We start from the raw sequence: 23,583 nt of genomic DNA, 5'->3' as shown, positions 1-23,583 counted from the left end.
GCAGCTGTAGCTGTGACAGTATCATCGTCATACCCTCCAAGCCTGGAGCTGTAACATAGATATTACAGCTGTGTTGACCTTTGGAAATAAGAAATACTTTTTGTATTTCTGTTGGCGTAAACATTAGAAGATAAGAAGAAGAAGACATTTTGTGTGTCTGCTGCATGAGTTTGATTTGTCCAGACTTTTGCATGGAGCTGAATGTCTCAAGTCAGATCAAAGGAAACGACCTCTATTTTTAAAATATCTGATTTATTTTTCTGCACATCAAACTGCCCTGAAGCAGTGCTGGCATGCACGCATTGCACAGTATCAGGGTTACAATTCCATGTTATTCAGCACATAGTGCAGACTGTGTGTTGCAAGGATCAGATTTACTGTCAGTGATGCTTGCGTGTGGTGGCAGCGTGCCTGTGTTTGTGCTGAGTTATCTGCTATTTGTGTCCTATTTGTCTTGTCTGTTTGCTCTTCTTCTGCTCTGTTTATTCTGGTATGCAATCCTAACGGCGTTATCTGTGACAGAAACAGAAGCACACAGATAACAGAAACAAACCTGCACACTTACATTTGGAAAATCTGCAGGTTTGTCTTTTTTCACTTTGTAAATTGTGTGTCAGCTAGTTCAGTATTTCCTGATTCACTGAAACCATGTGTCCTCAAAGATTCAAGATTCAAAGATTCAAGCGTTTATTGTCACGTGTACAAAGAAAAGCATTTCTCTGTGCAATGAAAGTCTTTCTCTGCTGTCCACACACAGATGCAGGTTAATATGTACAAACAGATCAAATAAAAAAAGCATAAATAAATACAACAGAATAAAACTGAGGTAGATATCAATTTCTCTACTTTGTGCAGACAATCAAACAGCATAAAGAGTAGTTTAGCTGTTGGCCATGAAATAAAAACACAGCTTCTTCAGTGGAAACAGTATTTTATGGAGCCCATCAGCAAAAAGGGAATTAGGGCATCGTGAGCAGACTGATGTCAGGTTAATAAATCAGAAGATAACATGTGAGTTCATTACACAGTTTCAGTTCTGAAATAAATGACTTTTTGAAGTTACAGTGAGCCAAGTGTCTTTGTTACACAGACCTGTCGGTCTATCCTTCAGGCCTGGGCCCTCTAACACATAGGGGTCCTTAGGGACTAGTAAAGCGCTATATAAATACAGGCCATTTACCACAAGAAAAATGACTAAATCCTGTTTTGCATGGTTGGATCTGAACAAGGTTCCAGGTCGAGCTTCAACATGCAACAAGAAGAAATGTTACTGAGACAAAACATTTTGCTGAGCATGCAATTTATTGAAAACAACATTTAAACTGAAACAGGCTGTTTGACAGGACCACACCTCCAGAAACCCTATAACCCCCCCCCCTCCCCCCCCAAAAAACAAAGCAAAGGTCCAAACATGAACTCAGTAAAGAGCTCTACTGTTATCGATCACTTCAAAAATTCATTGCAGCACGTTTGATCCAAGCAGGACTGTATGTTCTTTGCATGTGTGTATAATCATGTCAAATCCTTCACTGGGCGAGCACCTGGCCACATGTTTGGGCACGTATCCAGCTGAACAAAAGTCTGGGGGGTAAGGTTTGTTTAGCACGATAAGATGAGACTGCAAACAGACTCAAAGCTATAAATGCTGCGTGTTTCTGCTGCAAGCATCAGTCTCACTGGGTCCCCTGAAACCATGCTCCGCCTCAGCAGCACGCTCTGTGAGTACAGTCAGCATTTTCTCATTCATGTTGTTTTCTAGCTGAAGAAGATTTCTTCAGTTCATGTATTTAAGGGTAAAGTATCACGTGTTTTCATATTTGGCCACATTATAAATTGAGAGTGCTGCTCCTTTGTTTTTCAGTGTTGGCAGCAGCCTGTCTGCTTGTTAGCACAGGTAAGTGTCTGCTAGTCTGATTGTTTCTCAGTGTGCTTAGTTTTAATATGTGAGTTAGACTAATTGCTCCATGTGTGCTTTAAAGGTGCGCAGAGAGTCATCACGTGTGGGAACCACGTCCACCGGCTGAGCTGTGGTAAGACCCAACCACTCATGTTTCTCAGCGCTGCAGTGTTTCTACGTGTTATTGTTATTTATTTATTGGGGACGAATGTCGAACACAGATCACATCATAGACACACAGTGAGGTACGAGAGCAGAAACACTCAGGACCGACTTTAAACCATGAGTACAGAACTCCACATGCTGATATCCAGCAGAAGCTTTACACCATAGTGTCCTATTCCTCCAGTTTTTATTCACATCTCTTCAGCTGCCTTAGAAAAAGTGTCCATACAGAAAGCCACAGTGGTCGTATAGAGCCAGGAGCCACACACGGTGGTACATTACCCCCACACTCTGAGGATAGGCGGGAGAGAATGGACGGGTGGATTTTAAACCCTGTGAAGTGTTTCAGCAAACATACACCGTCATTTACCGCCTGGAAGAACCTCCACACAACATTGCATCAAAACTAAATAAGTGGCACACATGAGTTTAATATAATCACCACTAAGTTAGATTTGGAAAACACGCCCGTTTCTTTAAGGGATCCTTGATTTGGTTCTATGAGTACAGAGTATGTAAGACAGGAATGACATTTGTGTTTGGGAAGCATACAAAGCAGCGAGTGAGCATCTCTGCAGTTTGTGTTTGTGAGTTTGTGAAGCTGACGGCAGCTGCAGACGTCCCTGGTTGGTAAGCTCTGTCGTTGCGTTTGAATACCTGCCTCTGTGATGTCCAACAGAAACTGGAGTGATTCGTGTCCAGGAGTCCATGTATGGACGAAGAGACCGGGACACGTGCAGTGGAGAGAAAGCTGAAGAGGTGGCCATCAATACTGCGTGCTCTCTGGAGGGTGCTGAAGACACCATCAGGACAAGGTATACGTCCCAATAACACACCGGTATTTGTTATCAATGGATGTCACTGCTGCTGATTACCACATATAGATATTTCTAAGTGTTATAGAAGATTACCAAAAAAGGAATTATGTCTGTTCTAACTGTAACTGATGCATGTTATGTTATCTGCCTGCGCATGAAGGAGCGTTAACCCTGACATATGAAACTGTGTATCTAAGTGCTTCCTCTTGAGATCGACACAGAAGGTGGTATTGTGTACATCGCCACATGCATGTGCTTAATAAATGATTGTTGATTGACTGGACCTGCTCTGAGTTTGTTTCTCAGCCCAACATCAAAGAAGTCGGGACAGGTCCTGTAGAATAACAGGGGATGAAATGTGCTGCATGTATAGTGTGAAACTTCAGTGATGTGAGAGATCATGTCTGGAAGACGAGATGCTTTTTGAAAAGTGAATATAAAAGAATCAGAGTGCCTTCTTGCTTTCATGGATAATGATCGTGGAGTAAGAAATGCCAGGTTATCAGATCCAGTGCAAAGCTGGGACTGCGAGCCTTTCGCCTCAGACAAAACAGACGATTTCACTTTGATGATATTTGTGGGGAATTCCTTTTACCTTACAAGACCCCATAATCACGTAGAACCCAATGAAAGACTGTTCTTCTCAGCGTTGGTGGGATTTCCCATGGTGCTTCACTGCTGACTCTACTTTCTATTATCTGTTCAGCTGTGACGGCAAGAAGGTGTGTGAAGTAACCCCGGCCATCTTTGCAAGAGATCCCTGCAATGACACCTTTAAATACATCCAGACCACCTACACCTGTATACCAGCAAGTGAGTCACGCACCTGCTTTAAACAGTAGGCTCTGAGTGCTCCACCTAATCTGACTGATGTTACTTTGGCAGTTCACCTGATAACCTGCGAGCAGTCTATGGTCGAACTGCAGTGCGGTAAGATCACGTGTGACCCGACAAACTTTGACGTGTCCTGATAACTGCCTCTCCAAGCACCCTTCTTCAGTTTTCAACAGCACGCACTGCTTTCTTTGACAGACCAGGGCCACGTCATCCACGTGTACCATGCTGATTTTGGGCGCCGTGATCCACACATATGCTCCTTCAGACGGGAGGCCTCACACATGGAAAACATCAAGTGTTCAAACCCCACTAGCAAAGTTGCTGAAAGGTACAGCTTTAACATTAATGTGACTTTTTACTGTGAGTGACCAACGAGATCTTAAACATGACTATGAAGTCTTTGGTCTTTGGCACTTTCCTCTCGTAGCTAACGACATATATTTCTGAAGCTAGCGGAGCTGAAAGTATGATTTGGGTGAGCTGGGACGTGCAACCATCACTTTGTGTTCACAGCGTTTGCTGTCCCCACACAGCCAGGGGTTATAGCCTGGGTTTGATCAGTGTTATTAATCACCAGTATTTGGATTTACATAATTAGTGTTGTACTTCTTTTGCACATCCACATCATTCATACACATCGTCTAGTATGAGAAAACAACAAACAAATGTGTCTTTAATTTGCATTGTCAGCTGGGGATCTTTACTACCTGCCTTTAAGTGTTTCATCTGCACTGTGCTGCTCTGCATCCACAGGTGTAATGGGAAACGCACCTGTTCTATGAGAGCAAGCAGTGGAATGCTTGGCGACACCTGTCCGCGTATGTACAAATACCTGGAGCTGACCTACAACTGTCTGAGTAAGTAGCTCAAAGGATGAAGAGTATGTGAACGGTTCATGACACAAGGGGAAGGAAAACCAGCGGCAGAGCCAAACAGGTGCTCAGTGATCCACCTGTGATGCCAACAATAACAGGCTGCTTTATTTAGCTTCCATCTTCATGTGAACTGTTACAGTGAACAGCCAACCACGTCTGACTGTGTGTGTTTGATCTGTTGCAGAATCTGTAGGTGCTTGAGAGGATTAAAGATCCTGCAGTAACAGTATCCTTCACTAAATAAAATACATGAAAAACAACAAGTTTCTGTGTGTTTGTGACTCGTCAGTGTTTTCATGTGTCCTCACATCTGTACAGAGCTTTCACTCACTGGGCCCACGTCCTCATTTAAGAACGAGAACAAACAGCTTGTAGAACTGGGGGAACGTATAGAGATGAGAACTAGAGGGGGTGTGTTTGGAGGCGTGGTCCCGCTCCTGAAATTCAGATACTTTATCTCCAATTTCTATTCTTACTGATCGCTCAGGTCAGAGGCGACAAGAGGATCAAAGTGAAGACATGAAATGAAAGTGAATCTTTAGTGCAACAACATGACATTTATAAAAATACTAGTTTTTCCTTAGCAGGAGAAATGATTTCTATTTACACGCAAAAAACTAAAATGAATAAAAAAAGTTGACCTTTTTTGAGCTATGACACAAGCAAACTGCTGCTGAGCACTCAATCAAGTTCAAACTACAAAAGAAACAGACGGGAGAAAAAGAGGCGATTCTCACAAAGCAGGTTTGATACAAACTTATCACAGTGTGTCAGCAGCTGGACTGAAAGTCAAAGAGAAGCACAGAGAGCGAGTCTGGGAGATCTGTCTGAGGACCCCAGAGGTGCCACGAGACCCGAGGACCTCAGTCTCAAATAAGACAATCGCTAGAACCCTGAACAGGAGCGGACGTGACAGACCAACAGGAGCTCTGACAGACTCGAGCATGCTGGACAAGCTGGAATACGGGGACGGTTGACTACCATGGCAGTGTTACACAGAAGTCTAAAGGTAATACTACCAGTAATAGCACTAGTACTAGAAGTTGATAATAATTGCCTTGGCCTTTGGTCATTATTTACAGGTATGTAAAAAACAACCCACAAGCAACAAAGTGCTAAAAATTTAAATTAAATGAACAAAATAAATGTATGCAAAGAAAACAAAATCCTAGCAAGGTTTCTGTGAGGGGTCAGCGGCTCCGCCCTTCACCCGTTTGCTTCCTTTTCTTCTGTCTCCTGGTCTTTGTCATATCCACTTTCATTAGAAACCATCAGATTCATGAAAAGAAAATTAGCTGAAATAAGTAAGTGATGAACATTATGTCACGATGAATGCAGAAATACAGACTCACAGCTGAGTTACACAAAGCTGGAGCCTTGTCAGTGGCTTTTCACTGAATAATAAAGAATGTGTGAGTCGGCACCCTGAGGTGCTCCTCATCAGGACCAACAACACTACACATATAACATACAATAAGATTTCCTTCTCTCACTGTTGGCTGGTACGTTTAGGAATATTAGTGAAATACATGAGATTAACAGAACGGAAACACAATCAGATCCATGTAGATTCTACCAAAACTCACAAACACCTGGATCACAGAGTCACCTTTTAAATTTGAATCCATATTTTAACCTTTGAAAAGTCTAAAATAGTCTGTTCTGCTTGTGTTTATCAGTGACATAATCAGTGGACAAAGCGCAAATAAAACATGCTGATCTATAATCTTTGTAAAAAAATCTGAAAAATGATAAAGTGAAACTGATTTGATGGGTGATCTATTAGTTTATTTCTAGTGTCTAAACAACATACTAACATTTTATTTCCTTTCTTTTCCCTTCATGAAATGTAACATGAATGCTGTTTGCAGATGTTTAATAATCAGTTCTTGTCGTCGTCATTCGTCCAGGTTTTACAGCATAAATAATTGATCCATACTGCAGACACCAGGTCCAGGTCTCAGCACCATCTGATAACAGAGCAGCCGTCTCACTGATGAAAAGTGAATCATCAGCTGAGGAGAAATGCTAACTAGCTAACAGCAGGCTAACAGTGTGTGTGCTAACTGCTAATCTACAGTGGGGCAAAAAAGTATTTAGTCAGCCACCGATTGTGCAAGTTCCCCCACCTAAAATGATGACAGAGGTCAGTAATTTGCACCAGAGGTACACTTCAACTGTGAGACACAGAATGTGAAAAAAAAAAAATCCATGAATCCACATGGTAGGATTTGTAAAGAATTTATTCGTAAATCAGGGTGGAAAATAAGTATTTGGTCAATAACAAAAATACAACTCAATACTTTGTAACATAACCTTTGTTGGCAATAACAGAGGTCAAACGTTTACTATAGGTCTTTACCAGGTTTGCACACACAGTAGCTGGTATTTTGGCCCATTCCTCCATGCAGATCTTCTCGAGAGCAGTGATGTTTTGGGGCTGTCGCCGAGCAACACGGACTTTCAACTCCCGCCACAGATTTTCTATGGGGTTGAGGTCTGGAGACTGGCTAGGCCACTCCAGGACTTTCAAATGCTTCTTACGGAGCCACTCCTTTGTTGCCCGGGCGGTGTGTTTTGGATCATTGTCATGTTGGAAGACCCAGCCTCATTTCATCTTCAAAGTTCTCACTGATGGAAGGAGGTTTTGGCTCAAAATCTCACGATACATGGCCCCATTCATTCTGTCCTTAACACGGATCAGTCGTCCTGTCCCCTTGGCAGAAAAACAGCCCCATAGCATGATGTTTCCACCCCCACGCTTCACAGTAGGTATGGTGTTCTTGGGATGCAACTCAGTATTCTTCTTCCTCCAAACACGACGAGTTGAGTTTATACCAAAAAGTTCTACTTTGGTTTCATCTGACCACATGACATTCTCCCAATCCTCTGCTGTATCATCCATGTGCTCTCTGGCAAACTTCAGACGGGCCTGGACATGCACTGGCTTCAGCAGCGGAACACGTCTGGCACTGCGGGATTTGATTCCCTGCCGTTGTAGTGTGTTACTGATGGTGACCTTTGTTACTTTGGTCCCAGCTCTCTGCAGGTCATTCACCAGGTCCCCCCGTGTGGTTCTGGGATCTATGCTCACCGTTCTCATGATCATTTTGACCCCACGGGATGAGATCTTGCGTGGAGCCCCAGATCGAGGGAGATTATCAGTGGTCTTGTATGTCTTCCATTTTCTGATGATTGCTCCCACAGTTGATTTTTTCACACCAAGCTGCTTGCCTATTGTAGATTCACTCTTCCCAGTCTGGTGCAGGTCTACAATACTTTTCCTGGTGTCCTCCGAAAGCTCTTTGGTCTTGGCCATGGCGGAGTTTGGAGTCTGACTGTTTGAGGCTGTGGACAGGTGTCTTTTATACAGATGATGAGTTCAAACAGGTGCCATTCATACAGGTAACGAGTGGGGGACAGAAAAGCTTCTTACAGGAGACGTTACAGGTCTGTGAGAGCCAGAGATTTTCCTTGTTTGAGGTGACCAAATACTTATTTTCCACCCTAATTTACGAATAAATTCTTTACAAATCCTACCATGTGGATTCATGGATATTTTTTTCACATTCTGTCTCTCACAGTTGAAGTGTACCTCTGGTGCAAATTACTGACCTCTGTCATCATTTTAAGTGGGGGAACTTGCACAATCGGTGGCTGACTAAATACTTTTTTGCCCCACTGTAGCTAACACATTAAGAGTAGGAGGCACAGATTGATGCTGCTGTGTAAAACTATCATATGTGTCCTCCTTCACTATAGCAACACTGACATGCTTGTATTCATGTTCATTTAAGGAGGTGTCACTGGGCACAAGTGGAGAGGCAGGGAAGTCATCCACCTGCCCACTTAACCACAGTCAGCTGATTAATGGATGACTCAGTTTAAACTGGTCAGGCTCATTGGTGGATTTTTAAAGTTTTCATTTTCAAACTCTACTACTAGTCACGTTTATTTATTTCTAATTTGTAATGTTTGTTCCGAAGCCGTCTACCATATATCTGCTTGTCGATGTGCCTGCACAATAAAGACAATACTTATGTTTGTGTGAGATCACGTGTAGAATGTGCTGGAGTGTTTAATTAGAGTAGAAAAGGCCTGTCGTCCATTTAGTGAGAGCTGGTTGCCTTCTCTTCGTGCAGAGCTGCGTTAGATGCCAGGAAACAAGCTTAAAATGCAAATCGTGCCACGTACTACATCTGCATGGCACCATGCTGCAGCTGCGTCCTGTGACCTGTATGGGCTCATTTTGGAAAAACTCATATGGGTCATATTTGAGGGTACGAACAAACCAATGAATCCCTGTTTGAGGACTTTTTGAACCCAGCCTGAATGTTCTCTGATAGCATTTTATTTTGAAATTTCATAGTCAGTAAGTGCTATTAAACAGCATTTTGAATACAACTAAAAATCAAACCTCAATATCTTTTTCACTGAAAATCAACAAAGTCCATCATCCTGTGTCTTACTAATATCACATAATATCATCATCTTTAGATTGAACTCACCAAAGCTTATATTGACTGTTATATCTTATCAGTTTTGTTCATATTTTTTATCTTTATCTTGTTATGTCTGTTTGGTCTCTATCAGGTTACTGATTACTGTAATCTATCAGGTAATATCTGATTACTGTAATCTATCAGGTAATATCTGATTACTGTACTCTATCAGGTAATAATTTGATTTTGTAAAAGCAGTATAGATCTGGATGTGGGCCCAGGGCCAACTGCTCTTTACTTAGCCGTTCAGGCAGTGAATCCTGGTGTCAGACCTCACTAATTATTATTGTTATTAGTAAATTACTGACCCATGCAATTAACTCAGGGTGAACATCTTCATAGTCTGTCTGGAGCTGCAAACTCAGCTTCTCAGTCCTCACAGGTTTGGATTTTCATTTCCATTTTTTCCTGATATTTACGTCTCTGATCACTCTGATGGTATAGGCTGGCAAAACGACCAAAGTTGTTACTTTATCCAAATAATTATGGCGCTAAATGTGAAACAGTGAACTACTTAATAACTCGTGAATCCTCCATCCGCTGCTCGTCGGGGTACCCGGATGTCTCTCTCCTCCGCTGCAGCTCTTCTGGGGGACATCGAGGTGTCCCTAAAATAGCCACGAAACAATCTCCCCAGCGTGTCCTGGGTTTGGCTCAGTGTGCCCTTCTTATCTGGGAGGTGTCAAGGCGGTATCCTTCAGACGGTTACGCGGTCTGCGGGCTCCTCTCGGTGAGCAGGGGCAGTGTCCGTACTTTCAGCCTCTGCAGAAGGACGATCTGTTCTGGTTTTTGATGCACAAACACAACAGCTTCCCCTCTGGGCTCAGCACCGACCATTAAAGCATTACAGCGTCACTTTCCACACTTCATGCATATAACGTTTTTGCCATTAACCACTAGGGGGCGCTAAACACCATATTAACACGACTGGTTATGTCGGGTTTTTTCTGTTTGCCGGTACAGAGGTTGCCCTTACCTGGTGTGTACACGGATCACTACAGGGCCACCGTACGGATCGCGTGATACTGACCACAGTGTTAATGAACGCGTACATTTAATGTGATTGTTTATTTAAATATGTCGTAGGAACAGGCTGTAACGCTGGGAGATGAGAAGAACATATTAGAGTATTAGTTACAGTATTTGAGGATCATTTCTATGAGGAAAAACTGCATAAAAAGAGAACAGTAGTCATGAACCCGACCGCACACTGTCCGTATCCTTTCAGATTATTAGCACGGTGTTTGCCGGGACAGGCGGGAAGCCCCGGTAGGTGAACAGGTGAATTTAGATTACGGTAACCATAGTGAACCGGAAGAAAGCCCGTCAAGTGTGACCACACTCCGAGCTCGACCGATGACAGGTGAAGAGTTTTCCGTTTCAGAATAAGAGCGCTTCTTTAAACCTTGCGCATTAGCTTTTATTCTGAAAGCTGGGGCCGGAAACACCGCCGTTATTCACGGGACGTGACAGACTTCCCCAAAGTCCCCGATGTTACCTTAACGACAGAAAGTTTGAAGCGGCTCCGCTCGGGTTAGTTTTCAGCGCACTGGGCGTACAGGGTCCTCTGTCATCTGCGAGTGGAAACCACTTTCTATCCACGTATCACACAGCGAGCGTGGGCCTGTTCACGTAGACACGGGGGAGCTGAACTGTACGATGCATATGCTAGCGTCAAACGGATCCATAATGGACCTGAACTCGGAGTTTGTGAAGATTAAAGCGCACTACTGCGGGTAAGTAACTCTCCGTGAGTAAGTAGGAAACACCTGTGGAATGGACACTAACAGCTATTCAGCACGCAGCCTGGGCTTCTTGGAGCTCGTGAGTCAGAGAGGCTTTAGTACCTGTGGCACCTGTGTTTAACCCACTGTGTGCGTGAAAAATGACATCAGAGGAAGCTTCGAGAATATTTTTCACCCTCACATAAAGTCAGCGTTTGTGTTGATGATGGGCACATGTGGAGGTGCAGTGGAAGTGGGCCGCTGCTGGTTAGAGGTAGGTTTCCTGCAGTCAACTGTGGAATCACCTCATCACGCAGGAACAGTGTTTGTATGAACGAGGCAAGTTTATTATCGTGGAAGCAGAAAAAACAGTCCGTGTACTATCACCATGACAGAACACGCAGATTACACGCCATGTGTATGTCACATATGATATCGAGTCCACAGTGAAAATCTCACGTATATCTGATGAAGCCTGAGTGTAACCTAATACTGACACACGTGTGTGGGACAGACTGGACTGGAGGTGTGACGTCCCGTCACGGAGGGCTCCAAAACCAAAAACTCAAAAGCTTTGCAGGATCTTTAGGTTGAACCAATTACATCTCCAGGAGGAGTTTGTTAGAGCACACGGCCTGAAAATGCCCCAAATGCTGCCAAAATGACACAAATAAATAAGTAAATAAAAATACATTTTATTTGAGGGTGCCTTAGATTAAAAACAAAAAACAAAACATCAAATAAAAACAAAGATTTGACAGTGAGTAAGATCTGTACTAAAGTAAACCAGTTTAAACAAGTAGGTTTGGAGCTGTGACTTAAATGAGGGAATCTATATTTCTAATGAGCGGAGGAAGTGAGTCCAGAGCCCAGCGACTGAAGCTCTGCTTCCACAGTGGGCAGACGAGCAGAAGGAACAATATGAGTGAAAGCTCTGACAGAGCAGGAAACAGTGGAGATATGAAGCAGATCACACAGATAAGGAGGCCAAGGTAATGGATGCACTTTAATGTGAGGACTAAGATTTTACACTTTACCCTGGCTCCTATGGGCAACCTGTTGAACAGTTAGGGTGATATGGTCTCATTTATACTGACTGTAGTACTGGAGCTGTAATAATGCGCTATAATGGTTGCTGGCACATAGATGTGTCACCATCACACCTGCTCCATGCTTCACGGTGGGAACCGTGCATGCAGAGACCCTCCGTTCACCTTTTGGAACCCAAGATCTCAGATGTGGACCCATCAGACCAAAGCCCAGATGTCCACTGGTCTAATGTCCACTCCTCGTGTTTCTTGGCCCAAACAAATCTTTGCTCCTTGTTGCTTTTCCTGAGTCGTGGTTTCTCAGCAGCTCTTTGACCATAAAGGCCTGATTCACACAGTCTGCTCTGAACATGTAGAGATGAGTCTGCTACTGGAGCTCTGTGTGGCTCTAATCTGAGCTGCTGTTAATCTGTGATTTCTGAGGCTGGTCATGTCTATATGCTCAGCAGCAGAGGTGACTGCTGGTCTTCCTTTGCTGGGGCGCTCAGTGTCATTGTAGCGCTTGATGTCTTTGCGACTGCACTTGGGGAAACATTCACAGTGTGATCAGTTTTCCAAACTACTTTTGTGTAAATGTGGAAAACAACACGTGCTGCTGGTGACCTCGTGAGAGCGAGGAGCAAACACACTGCCATCTTTGCATTACAGAATCCACTCACAGATTTAGGTTTATTATTCTTCGGGCGCTTTTTCGGCTTCTTGTGCCTCCACCCAAACTGTGTTTAGGTGGAGCAGTCTCAAACCAGAGACTTAGCAGTCTGCTATGTATTACGTCTTTCTCTTCAATCCTTGTTTTTCTGTTCGTTAGCAAAGACAGTGTTTGTGCTACACATTCATAATAATGTGATGGTCAAACATTAAGATATGAACAGCTAAAGTACAAAACTGTCCATCATGACAGCCCAGTGTCCAGACTTTGTTCTGTTTGACACTTTTTGAAAGATGTTTGGACGAAGCAGACGATACTCTGCTATGTGTGGTTCTGTTTTGTGTACCTGTTACCTAATTACTTTGGTGTAACATGAGTATCAATAAAGATAAAGTTGTAAAACTTGTGAAAGTACAGCTAAAAGTCCAAAATGTATGCCTTCCTTCATATTTTCCAAAGCGGCCCAGATTGTTGACTGTGCCGGGTTGACTCCCGGCTGTTACATGCTCAGTGTACGACTTTACATTCCCAGGTACAGAATCCTGCCCCACACCTTACAACAAAGACACACTCAGAGTTTAGTTTCATTTCCTACAACACTTGGATTTTCTGATTGGTTAGTTTTAGTTTATTGCACATACCAATGCTGTTTATTTAAAACACAGCTGTGTACAACATATGTTCAGTTTGTGACGGGAAAAAATATTTACATCAAAATGAAACAACATCTTCACTCAAGAGTAAAAAGGTGCAATCTAAAAGTTAAAACATGAGAATCAGCATCGTAACGGTCGACGGTTAAAGCTAGCATGACAGCTACATGGCACTGGCCTGTGTCCTTAGTTTGTGGTTCAAGATGAGACGCAGATATGGGCAGCGCGGCGGTTAGCACTGTTGCCTCACAGCAACATCAGGCCGGGGTCTTTCTGTGGACTTTGCTCTCCGTGTGTTTGCGTGGGTTCTACTCCGGCTTCCTCCCACAGTCCAAACTCATGCAGTCAGTGGGGTTAGTCGGTGACACTAAATTGCCCACAGGTGTGAATGGTTGTGTGTGTCTGTGTTTTAGCCCTGTGACAAACTGGCAACCTGTCCGGGTGTACCCCGCCTCTCTCCCCATGACAACTGGGATAGGCTCCACCCCCCGCGATCCTGAAGAGAATGGATGATGATGACTATATCACACTGTCCTTAGTTTGTGTTTGAAGATGAGACACAGCAAGTATTTATCCCATTAATCTGCTTGTATACTGCTGTTTCACTGAGTGAATGAGTGCTGGAATAACACAGTGTGCCGAGCGTATGCACCGGTGTGGTTCTGCACACGGTGCAGCCTGGTGTCTTCTGCCACAGTGTGCTCCTGTGAAACCAGCGTGGCGGGCTGCCTCTGCACTGTCACAGCGTCTGTGTGATGAACGCCACAAACATCAGTGATGACTGTTTTGTAGACTAGAAGTTTCTGCTGCTCACAGATTTATTGTGTGCCAGGCTCTCTGAGTCTGAACCTGAGACACAGACACGCGTGTGGGGCAGGAGTCCCCATAGCGACCAGTCGTCACACCTGTTTGCTGATGGCGCTGTCTCTGTTCAAAACTCATCACGTCTTTTCTTCTGATTCCCCGGTCGAGCCTACTGTCTTCTGACCTCTGACCCCGCAGTAGATGATTTGATGCTTTAATCTAGTTATCCCCCTTACAGGGGCATTGTGCTTAAATATGGATGTGATGAGTATTCTTCTGTTCTGTTGTAAGAGGAGATCCCGACCGAGTGACTAAACCATCACATGTTTCCTCTGAATGTCAGCACTGTTGTTGTTGTTGTCTCCAAACTCTGGCTCAGAAACGCTGCTCAGCTCTCGCTGTGTTAAAACCCTTCCACATATTTTTGGAGGCCTGTGTGTAAAGGAGCCAGTTGTGATGTCACCAGTGTGGTTCAGGTTAATCCTACCAGTATAATCTTTAATCACAACGCTCTGAAATGATTTTCCATGTTGAGTTCAGACAGTCAGCCTTTCTCTGTGTTCAGCTTCCTGCCTGATCTACCTGCTGCACAGCAGACGGTTCAGGCCCAGCTTCACTCTGTGTTGGTGATAACCAGCACCAAAGAGCTGCTTCTACAGCAACCCGGCGTCTGAGCACGTTTGTTGCTACAGATGCATTTACCCAGACTCATTCTGCCAACGTTTGGGGCGGCGTGGGAGTGGAGTGGGTTTTTCCAGCACGAGTGGGAGTCAGGTGTGTAGCATCCACATACAGTCTTTGCAGTCTTTCGTGTTGTGCGCTACGTGTGAGACAGGCCAACTGGAAGATACCTTAATCTGATTTGTCCCAAATCGTTTTAAGTGTGTGTGTGTGTGTTTTAATCACTGAAGTGTGTCTTAAGCCGGAGCTGTTCTGTAAATATTGATATCAGGGGACAAACCAGTCCAGTGTTTCCCACTTCTTTTATCTGTAAGGCAACAATTCAATGTTTACCTGACTCTTTGAAATGAATCGTCCTAATTAAATATATATTCTTATTGCTAATAACATTCCCTCTGCAGCATGCATAACTTTATGCAAATGATGTGAATGACATTCATTCAAGTAAGTCAGTGATAGTAAACAATAGCAAACAATATGAATAAGTAGGATGAGTGGAGGCTGTCAGCATCATGTCTGAGATGACTTACAGCTGCTGACAGATGTGCCGACCCTGCAGGGATCTGACTAAAACCTGGATTTATTTGAGTGGTATAACAACTTGTGTTGGTCTTTATGGAGTTTCCCCAAAAAGGTTCAAAGTAGAGAAAGTTTCTGTGAAAACTAAAGTCAGTAATGCAGCGTGTGATTGACCCAGCACACAATCACTGAGGTGTGTGAAGTGTTCTCATCAGTGGGGTCAAAGATCACGGTGCTGCATGTTTATGCTCTGATACATGACCAATCCCTGAGAGCATTCTTCAGTATGTTCACACAGTGCAAGGGTCAGCATTCAGCTAACCTTTAGTTACAGACTGAGAGAGTTTAATGCACATTTGGCTTCAGCTGTTTGAGTTTATTACAACAGCAGAGCAGGAAGGGTTTCACAGGAATACTGCAGACCAGAGTTCATGCTGCTCACATCTCCTCCTGTTCTGGAGACATTTTATATCATAAAAAACAACTTTTACTTATCGAGTGGAATTACTTAGCTACTTACTTATTAATGAGTTAATAACATTGTTATAGCAGTGTTTGCATTAATGCATAAAGAGTGAAGAGTGTAGTGGTAGAGACAGGAGCTGCTGCTGAGTGGGAAACAGCACAACAGTCAGTGTAAACAGCTCCCACTGAAAGCTCAGTGCTGCTCCTGCTGCAGGTGAATAAAACAATGAAACATTATGTAATTCACACAGCAAATTACCACACATTTTACTACTACTACTACTCCCAATAACAGTAATATTAATAACTCTACCAATATCATGTGTAATGGAAGGCAGTGCTAGAGGTTATATTTGAGTAAACGTTCCTTTCAGTTGAGTATATGTGTACCATGGGGAAACCTTAATCTCATCCTGCAACAACAGAAGTAATGTAATCGTAACTTCATAATGAAATGATTACAGCAGCAGGTCATGATGGAAGCTGTACAGATGTGGGTAAATACAGATGTGTAACACAGCACTCACTGGTCCTGGATCATGAACAACAAAAAGAGAAACACTTTGTTTGAGGTGCTCTCTCTGTGGGCTCCACCTGTCAGTGATTTTTAATGTATTTAAAGTTAAATGTTCTGCCTCACAGTTCCCACTGCTCTGCCTCCGTCTGTAGCTCTTGCTGATGATGTGCTGCCTCTCAGGATTTCACTCCTGGCTGCTTTGAATCCACATTAGTTGAATTAAAATATGTAATAATTTCAGATTTTCTGGTAAAAAGAGAGATGCACTGTAAACTGTTCAGTGTGATGTTGGATGACAGTAATGCATTCACACCCAAAACTGTGGCACCGTTTAAATGACATTAAACACATTTTAATGAGAGCTGTTTAAAGCCAAAGAGCTTCTGGGTAAATATGAGCTAGCATGATAAACAAAGCGCGGTGTGTATGTGTGATGTAATTCCACGCTGACCTGTGTGTCGGCCGGCTGCGTGGAGCAATGCCTGCTGGGAAGCAAGCTGTCTGTGCCCCACCTCGTCAGAGTCCAACAATCACTGACCATAAACTGTTGTGCACACACACCCAGAAACCTGCCCGACACACTGCCTGGGAGCTGTCAGTGCAGCACCTGCTCACGCAGCTCTAACACACAGCTGACTAACTCAAGGTTTATTCTAACAGTGTGGCATGTGCAGGCTGCAGACTTTGCTCCAATCAGCAGCACAGCACTGAGGCCGATGTTGACACTCAATATACGCACCCTTATTTAATGCTGACAGCTGATAAGGGCTGTGAGGTCAGTGCTGATATGAAATCAGTGCTTTCTTTTTCAGGCCGACAGATTCAGCCATGCTTATTGGCTCGTACATGTCATCCATCGTTCTGTGGATTTATACAACCTTAGCACAGAAAGAAAGGACCTGTTGGGTTGAATATTTCCTTTTTGTTAATCTTGGCATTGGCAGAGAACATTTGGCAAGTTTTCTGTGGGCACAATCCACCTGCTCCACTCTGCTGCTCAACATTTCCCTACAAGCAGATCCATTTAACAGGGAGCTCCACTCCACTGGTGTACGATTTCTGCCAAGAAGCAGTGTTACAGCAAGAAATCATCAACCAGACACAAAGTGTTTGGGCTCAAGTAAAAACGGCCTGGAATAAGGAGGTGGTCCAGATCAAGGCAGCACTTTATTTAATGCCTAAAGGTAACAGATATTGTTCAGTACAGTCTGAAAACAGTTAAGAAAGAGAAACTTGGTGCTTATCTTTCTCGGCTGTGAGTGGATTGAGTGGGTGGTTCAGTTCACACTTGTAACACTTAGTGTGATTGTGTCAGTTGGTGCACCGTTAAGACAGACCTGAGCCCACAGTCCTGGGCCCATAGTGGATCATTAACTCCGCTGCAGAGGCCAGCCAACATCTTTCTCTCTGTCAGACTTGTCCCAGTGTAAATACCCTAAAACATTTAAGTTTAAATTTAAATACTGTATAAAACACTACATTTTCACTAATATTTGTGGGTGTTTAATTGTTTCTTTCTTTTGTACTACTTGAACACTAAAGCGGCCCTCCAATGAGACGACAGCTCCAGCCCCTGCTTTAAAGGATAACAGCTGATTGGGCCAAAGAGGAATGTCTGCAGAGGCGACAGAGCGACTGGGTCCTGACGTCTTTGTGTTTGTGTGCTTTCAGGGACATTTTAATCACAGACTTGGCTGCAACAGTAACCTTTGTGGAACTGTGTGAGGAGGTGAAAACCATGTGCAGTGTTGCCAGCCAGCAGCCCATCACACTCAAATGGATCGATGATGAAGGTGGGTGTGCCTCACAGTCAGTGTTGGGAAGGTTACTTTTAAAATGTATTCCATTACAGAATACAGAATACATGCCCCAAAATGTATTCTGTAACGTATTCCGTTACGTTACTCAATGACAGTAACGTATTCTGAATACTTTGGATTACTTAATATATTGTGGCGAGTTCAGACAAGGAGGAGACGGAGGTATCGTTTGGTCTTGCTTCCCGTGAGCTAGCCAGGGAGCACAGCCGTTTATTACATTTGCAGAAGAACACACTGCCACTAGCTAACTGCTCAGCGCGGCAACCACAACACACATAGGGCGCCCTCTGACCCCGGAAGGACACACCGTCGCAGCGAGAGGGCGTCACCCGTCACCATGGCAACATACACAAAACATAACTGTACAAGCAGAACCCCGAACAGCCCTGACCCGCTACAATATTATCATGCTTTTTACAACAACGTGAATGTACTATTGCTGTGTGATTTATTACTATTACTGAAGGTCCGCGACTCCGAACTGTAGTAAAGGGACCTCTGACTAATGCTGGGCTCACACTGTGCGATTTTTGGCCCATTTTGAGCCGATTTTTGAGTCGTGCGATCGTTTTGGCGATCGGCCCGATTTTGGCCTTCATCGTGCGTCGTGCATCGTGTAGTATACGTGGGGTAACGAGAAGCGATTGACACCTCACGACCAGCTCCCGATCATCAATCGCTCTGTTATAACCTTCATTTTTATGGACGCACAGTGTGAGCACTCAGGTCGCATCAGAGCATCGGGCCGTATAGTGTGAGACCCTGCATCGTGACCTATGAACTTCTAACCCCTGCGAGTCAATCGTACAGTTTGAGCAGGAGCTGAATCGCGCGACTGAAAAAATCGCACAGTGTAAGCCCAGCATAATACGGCGGGGTCCCTGTCGGCTGGTAGCCGAAAAATAGCTCTACTTTGTTGTGTGGGTCAACTTTTCTTGCGACAGACAGAGAGAGGCGTTGAAAGGCTGCTCCAACGGAACTTGTTTTCGGAGGAAAACACGAACACAGTGTACAGTCGAGTCTTAATAGCTTACTTACAACTGGGCTCGTCAGGCTCTCTTCTTGGCTGAAGTGGTTATTATTATATTTACATGCTTCCAGCTCCCGTTTTTCCTCGATGACTGCTCGTACCTTTCCACTCCCCTTTTTCTCCCTCCTAGCGCTCACAGACACATAACGTGTATGGCAGTCCATTCTCCCAGCAGCACGGACTACACTGAACATGATGCTACATTCTTTAGAGCTATGCTTGTAGCATTCTGCCTGTTAGCTTAGCACAACAACAACAACAACGAAAAGGCGCTCTCTCACCCAGGAAACACACAGTCGCAGAGAGAGAGCGTCGCCCTGTAACCATGGCAACCGTAACGCTGCCGCCTGGAACAAAAGAACGTAGCTGTCAAACAAAACCCAAACAGTCCTGACCCGCGACAAAATGAAACAGGAAAGTACCGCAGTGTAATCCATTTATTTCAACAAAGTAACTGTATTCTGAATACCACCTTTTTAAACGGTAACTGTAACGGAATACAGTTACTCATATTTTGTATTCTAAATACGTAACGGCGGTACATGTATTCCGTTACTCCCCAACACTGCTCACAGTCACAGGTCCTCAGCCTTGTCATTGTTTCTGCACAGGCTTCCTGTCAGGTTTCACTTTACTTTTGGTTTCATGGCTGTAGGAGATGAGACCCCACCTATATTTTCAAACTACTCCACCTCTATTTTCCAAGCCAGATTCTTAGACTTCCTGTGAAAACTATAGGGAATTGTACATTCCTGTCCTTAGCTCTAAAATTCTGGAACAACCTCCCAGCCTCTCTTCACAGCCTTGACTCTGAGGCGTCTGTTAACATTCCCCACCTGACACATGTTTAGCCTGCATTGTTGCCATTCACTTTGCCTGGTCTCCTGGTCAGTTTTGGCTTTGTGGGCGTCTCCTGTAAAAAATACAAGCTGCTTATCAATCAAAACCAACTGATAAACAGACGAGTATTAATGATTCCAGTGCACAGTTTCATATTTTTGAAAAATACCCTGCACCCAGCCGGTTTGTCTGATAAGTGTCCCATGTAGCAGGGTACCCTCACAGCAGAGACTCTCTGGGTTGTGTGTGTGTCACATCAGAGTGTGGTGTGGCACTTGTTGCACTGAGAGCAGCATTTGTATGTGAAAAACACAATCAGTGATGAATGTCACGTAACAGAGAATAAAGCGGTGCAGGGCGAAGCATGTCTGTGCTGTGTTAGCTTAGACAGTGAAGTGTCCTATAAGAATGTCTCTGTTTATTGTAGAGAGAGACAGAGAAGGTCAGCTATTTCAATACCCTCCATTAAAGCACCATGGTTGGCAAAATCTACATGAAAACTGTTCCTGTGATAGGTGGAAACATTAAACTTGTGTCACCACTTGAGGCAAAAACACACCATCCAGTGCAAATAGGCTTTGAGACACAGCAGGTTCACTTTGATGATGTGACAGTATCCTGCAGCTCCTGGACAGTACCCGAGTTGTTGTTGGTAGTATTAAGTAGTTATGTTATGCTAGCATAAATGTCACACACCATGCGAAAGGCTGTCCAAAGACGCAGACTGACAATGCAGACTGTGCACAGAAGCGACACAGTGAGGAGCAAGTGGACTTTCTACAAGTTCCTGTGTTATCGTAACTTCACTGTCTGCACATTTCCCTCAAAGCTGTGTCAGGAAAATGGATCCAACATTTGTCACACAGTTTATGATGAATAAACCAAATAAATGTTGTTATTTTGTTTCAAGTCCACTAAGCCTCGACTACAATGGAAATACTCACAGTCACAGTGACTGATCATTAGCATTGTTACCAAACACACCACAGTAATTCAAAGAGATGCTGTCTAATATTGTCAAGATAAAAAAGTGATAGAAACAAAGACCTGCGACTTTTGTTTTTCCATGTTTGTCCTTGGAAATGAGACTTTATTTTTCTCCTTAATGTTCTGCACACAGCACATCCCATAATAACAAAGAAAATGTATCACAAATAAAAACACATCATGTACATGGATAGTCACAGTGTTTGCTTTGGAGCACCTCTGGCAGCACTTACAGTCTGAGGACTGGGTATGGCACTGTAAGCCTGGCTGTTTCCCGTCTTTTGTCCTCTCAGACTCCATCACGGGGGACGGGCAGCATTGGTGCCATCTTCACATCGAGTCTGGGCTCTGGCTGGGCACCATCACAATGTGGCTCTGGAGCCACATTGTGATGTTGCTGAACCTTTGTCCAAGGCCCGAGTGCTTTGGTTATCATGAAGGATGTGTGTGCACTGCTGCATTCATTTATTCTTTCTCTCGGCCGCTCGAACAAAAAAGCCTGATTGACAGAGCTCCAGAGAGGAGAAGCTTCTCTGCAGCACTCCACCAGAGTGACCGTCGGGGTTTTAGTCCGCTCCTTGAGTAAGGTTTTCTACTCAGATCACTCAGATGGGTGGGGTGGCCTGGGAACAGTCCTTTGTTGTTACAAAGTTGTTGCCTTTGTGGATATTGGCTGCACAAATGTTTCTTTTGCTTGATATAACTCAGAGGTGTACAGACAGGTCCTGGCACATCGTGCTAGATGGTTGAATATGGGGACAAGCAGAGTCCGATTACTTAGGTTAGATGAAACTTTATTAATCCTTCAGGTGGGTTCCTCTGGGAAATTCAGTTTACTTGATAAATTAAGGATAGATTACTCTATTACATATTACTATTACTCTAATCGATGGTTGCAGCCCCAGTCAAAAGTAAAAACTCCTGAGAACTTAAACTGAATTGGACTGTTAAACCTCGAACAGTCTGTAGTCCTGATCAGAAGATTATATTGATAAGATTGCATGCATGTGTTTGTCTGTGTAGGGGACCCGTGCACCATCTCCTCTCAGATGGAGCTAGAGGAGGCGCTACGGATTTACAGTCGAACCAAAAGGTCTGGATTACTGTTGCATGGTGAGTTTGGGAAAACTTTTCATTAAAGAGGATCTGCATGCATATTTCCAGGAGTAAACTACCGGTCAAAGGTTTACAACACCCCAATTTTTCCAGTTATTTATTGCAATTCAAGTCGTTCAAGTTCAGTGAATAGTTTAAAATGGTACAAAGGGTGAACTGCCAGAGGTTAAAAACAAAGGTAAGGTTACCCACAACTGAAAAATCACGTACATCTTAGAACAAAAAGGCCTTTTTCATGGGTTAACAATTTAATCTGTTCTGCAGCAATGGAGGTTGATCAAGCCTTGAAAGCTGGAGCTACTAATTCCTACAGCTGTTCCAACTTTCCTGGATTACTCCCCCCCCCCTCCCCCTCTGTCTGCATTAAAGCAGTGTTGCAACACACTGTGGTACCATACGCTCGTCAGCATCCGTTGAACAGTGTTGTACTGCAGAAAGTAGTGTGATGGTACAAGAATGGGGAGAAAAAGGTGATTAACAATGGAAGAGAGACAGACCATCATAACACGTATAAATGTCGGTCTGTCCTACAGAGAAACTGCAAAGAAAGTCAAGGTGTCAGTGAGTCCAGTTTCCTTCAACATCCAAAGGCTCAGAAACAAACTGTGACAGGAAGAGGTCTGCAGACCCAAAGATACGACTGAATCAGAGGACAAGTTTCTGAGAGTTAACAGCTGTGTGATGGGCAGCTCACAGGACAACAGCTTCAAGCAGCTTTACAGTGGTCGTAGTAAGAAAGTCTCAGTTTTGGCTGGGCCGTGAAACACCACCATTGGACTGCTGAAGACTGGAAGAAGGTATTATGGACTGATGGATCAACATTTGAAATCTTGTGTTCATCACACAGGATCTTTGTGGTCGAGTAGGTAAAGGATGGTTCCACAGTGTGTGGTATCAACCGTCAAACATGGAGGAGGAAGTGTGATGGTCTGGGGCTGTTTGCTGGATCCAGGGTCGGTGACTTGTACAGAGTGAGAGGCTCCCTGAACCAAAACACGTACCACAGCATTGTGCAGCACCATGCAGGACCCTCTGGTATGAGCCTAGTTGGTCAAGGCTTCATCCTACAGCAACATAAAGACCCAAAACATAGATCCAAGCTGTGCCAGAACTACCTCAGGAACAAAGAACAAGGTGGTGAGCTTGAAAACACGGAGTCCAGCACAGTCTCCAGACTTAAACCCCATCGAGCTGGTTTGAACTGGACAGAAGAGTGAAAGCAAAGCAGCCTACAAGGTCCACGTTTATGGGAACTAACCCTACAGATATGGGAGAATATTTGATTTCTATTGTAGAAAGAAGCCACGACTGTCTTCAGCTGTTATATCTGCCAAAGAAGGCTACTCTGATGGGTTAAAGGTTAGAATACACTTTGGTCTATAAACTGATTCCATGATTTCTTTTTTAACTCCAATTACTTATTTGTGCTATGCTTTCATTTCAGAGTTCAATGAGACAATAAACTGCATCACTTTCAATAAAAAACTGGAAAATTTTGGGTTTTCTTAAACTTTTGAGCGGTAGTGTGTATTTTTAAGTGGTTGGATATTTTATATATTTACTAATTACCATGATTTTTAAAATGATAATTATAGTATCTTCTTTTTGCTTTCACGAGTTAATGTGAGTTAATGT

At 43.8% G+C, this 23,583-nt stretch overlaps 2 protein-coding genes across 4 annotated transcripts in view; both read left to right on the top strand.

Annotated features, from left to right (window-relative positions):
* Positions 1-1,590: 1,590 nt before the first annotated feature.
* LOC101463606 (L-rhamnose-binding lectin SML) lies at positions 1,591-4,855 on the top strand. The gene is made up of 9 exons (XM_004545945.3): positions 1,591-1,718; positions 1,862-1,894; positions 1,980-2,030; positions 2,742-2,877; positions 3,587-3,693; positions 3,766-3,810; positions 3,913-4,045; positions 4,471-4,574; positions 4,777-4,855. The coding sequence occupies exons 1-9, from the start codon at positions 1,643-1,645 to the stop codon at positions 4,791-4,793; spliced, it is 702 nt and encodes a 233-aa protein (XP_004546002.2). The 5' UTR covers positions 1,591-1,642; the 3' UTR covers positions 4,794-4,855.
* A 5,564-nt stretch (positions 4,856-10,419) lies between these two features.
* prkcz (protein kinase C, zeta) overlaps positions 10,420-23,583 on the top strand; it is a 106,221-nt gene continuing 93,057 nt past the window's right edge. For 2 of the 3 annotated variants that reach the window (XM_076878830.1, XM_024799866.2), the window contains exons 1-3: positions 10,420-10,830; positions 17,827-17,948; positions 21,856-21,945. In XM_076878830.1, coding sequence (XP_076734945.1) covers positions 10,754-10,830; positions 17,827-17,948; positions 21,856-21,945 — 289 coding nt within the window. In that variant the 5' untranslated portion in view covers positions 10,420-10,753. The remainder of the gene's footprint in view (positions 10,831-17,826; positions 17,949-21,855; positions 21,946-23,583) is intronic. The other variant, XM_004545942.6, reaches the window with a different exon arrangement.

The sequence above is a fragment of the Maylandia zebra genome, linkage group LG20 (assembly GCF_041146795.1).
Source record: "Maylandia zebra isolate NMK-2024a linkage group LG20, Mzebra_GT3a, whole genome shotgun sequence".
Taxonomy (NCBI): domain Eukaryota; kingdom Metazoa; phylum Chordata; class Actinopteri; order Cichliformes; family Cichlidae; genus Maylandia; species Maylandia zebra.
The sequence above is the reverse complement of the archived record's forward strand: the minus strand, read 5'-3'. Positions and strand labels throughout refer to the sequence as shown.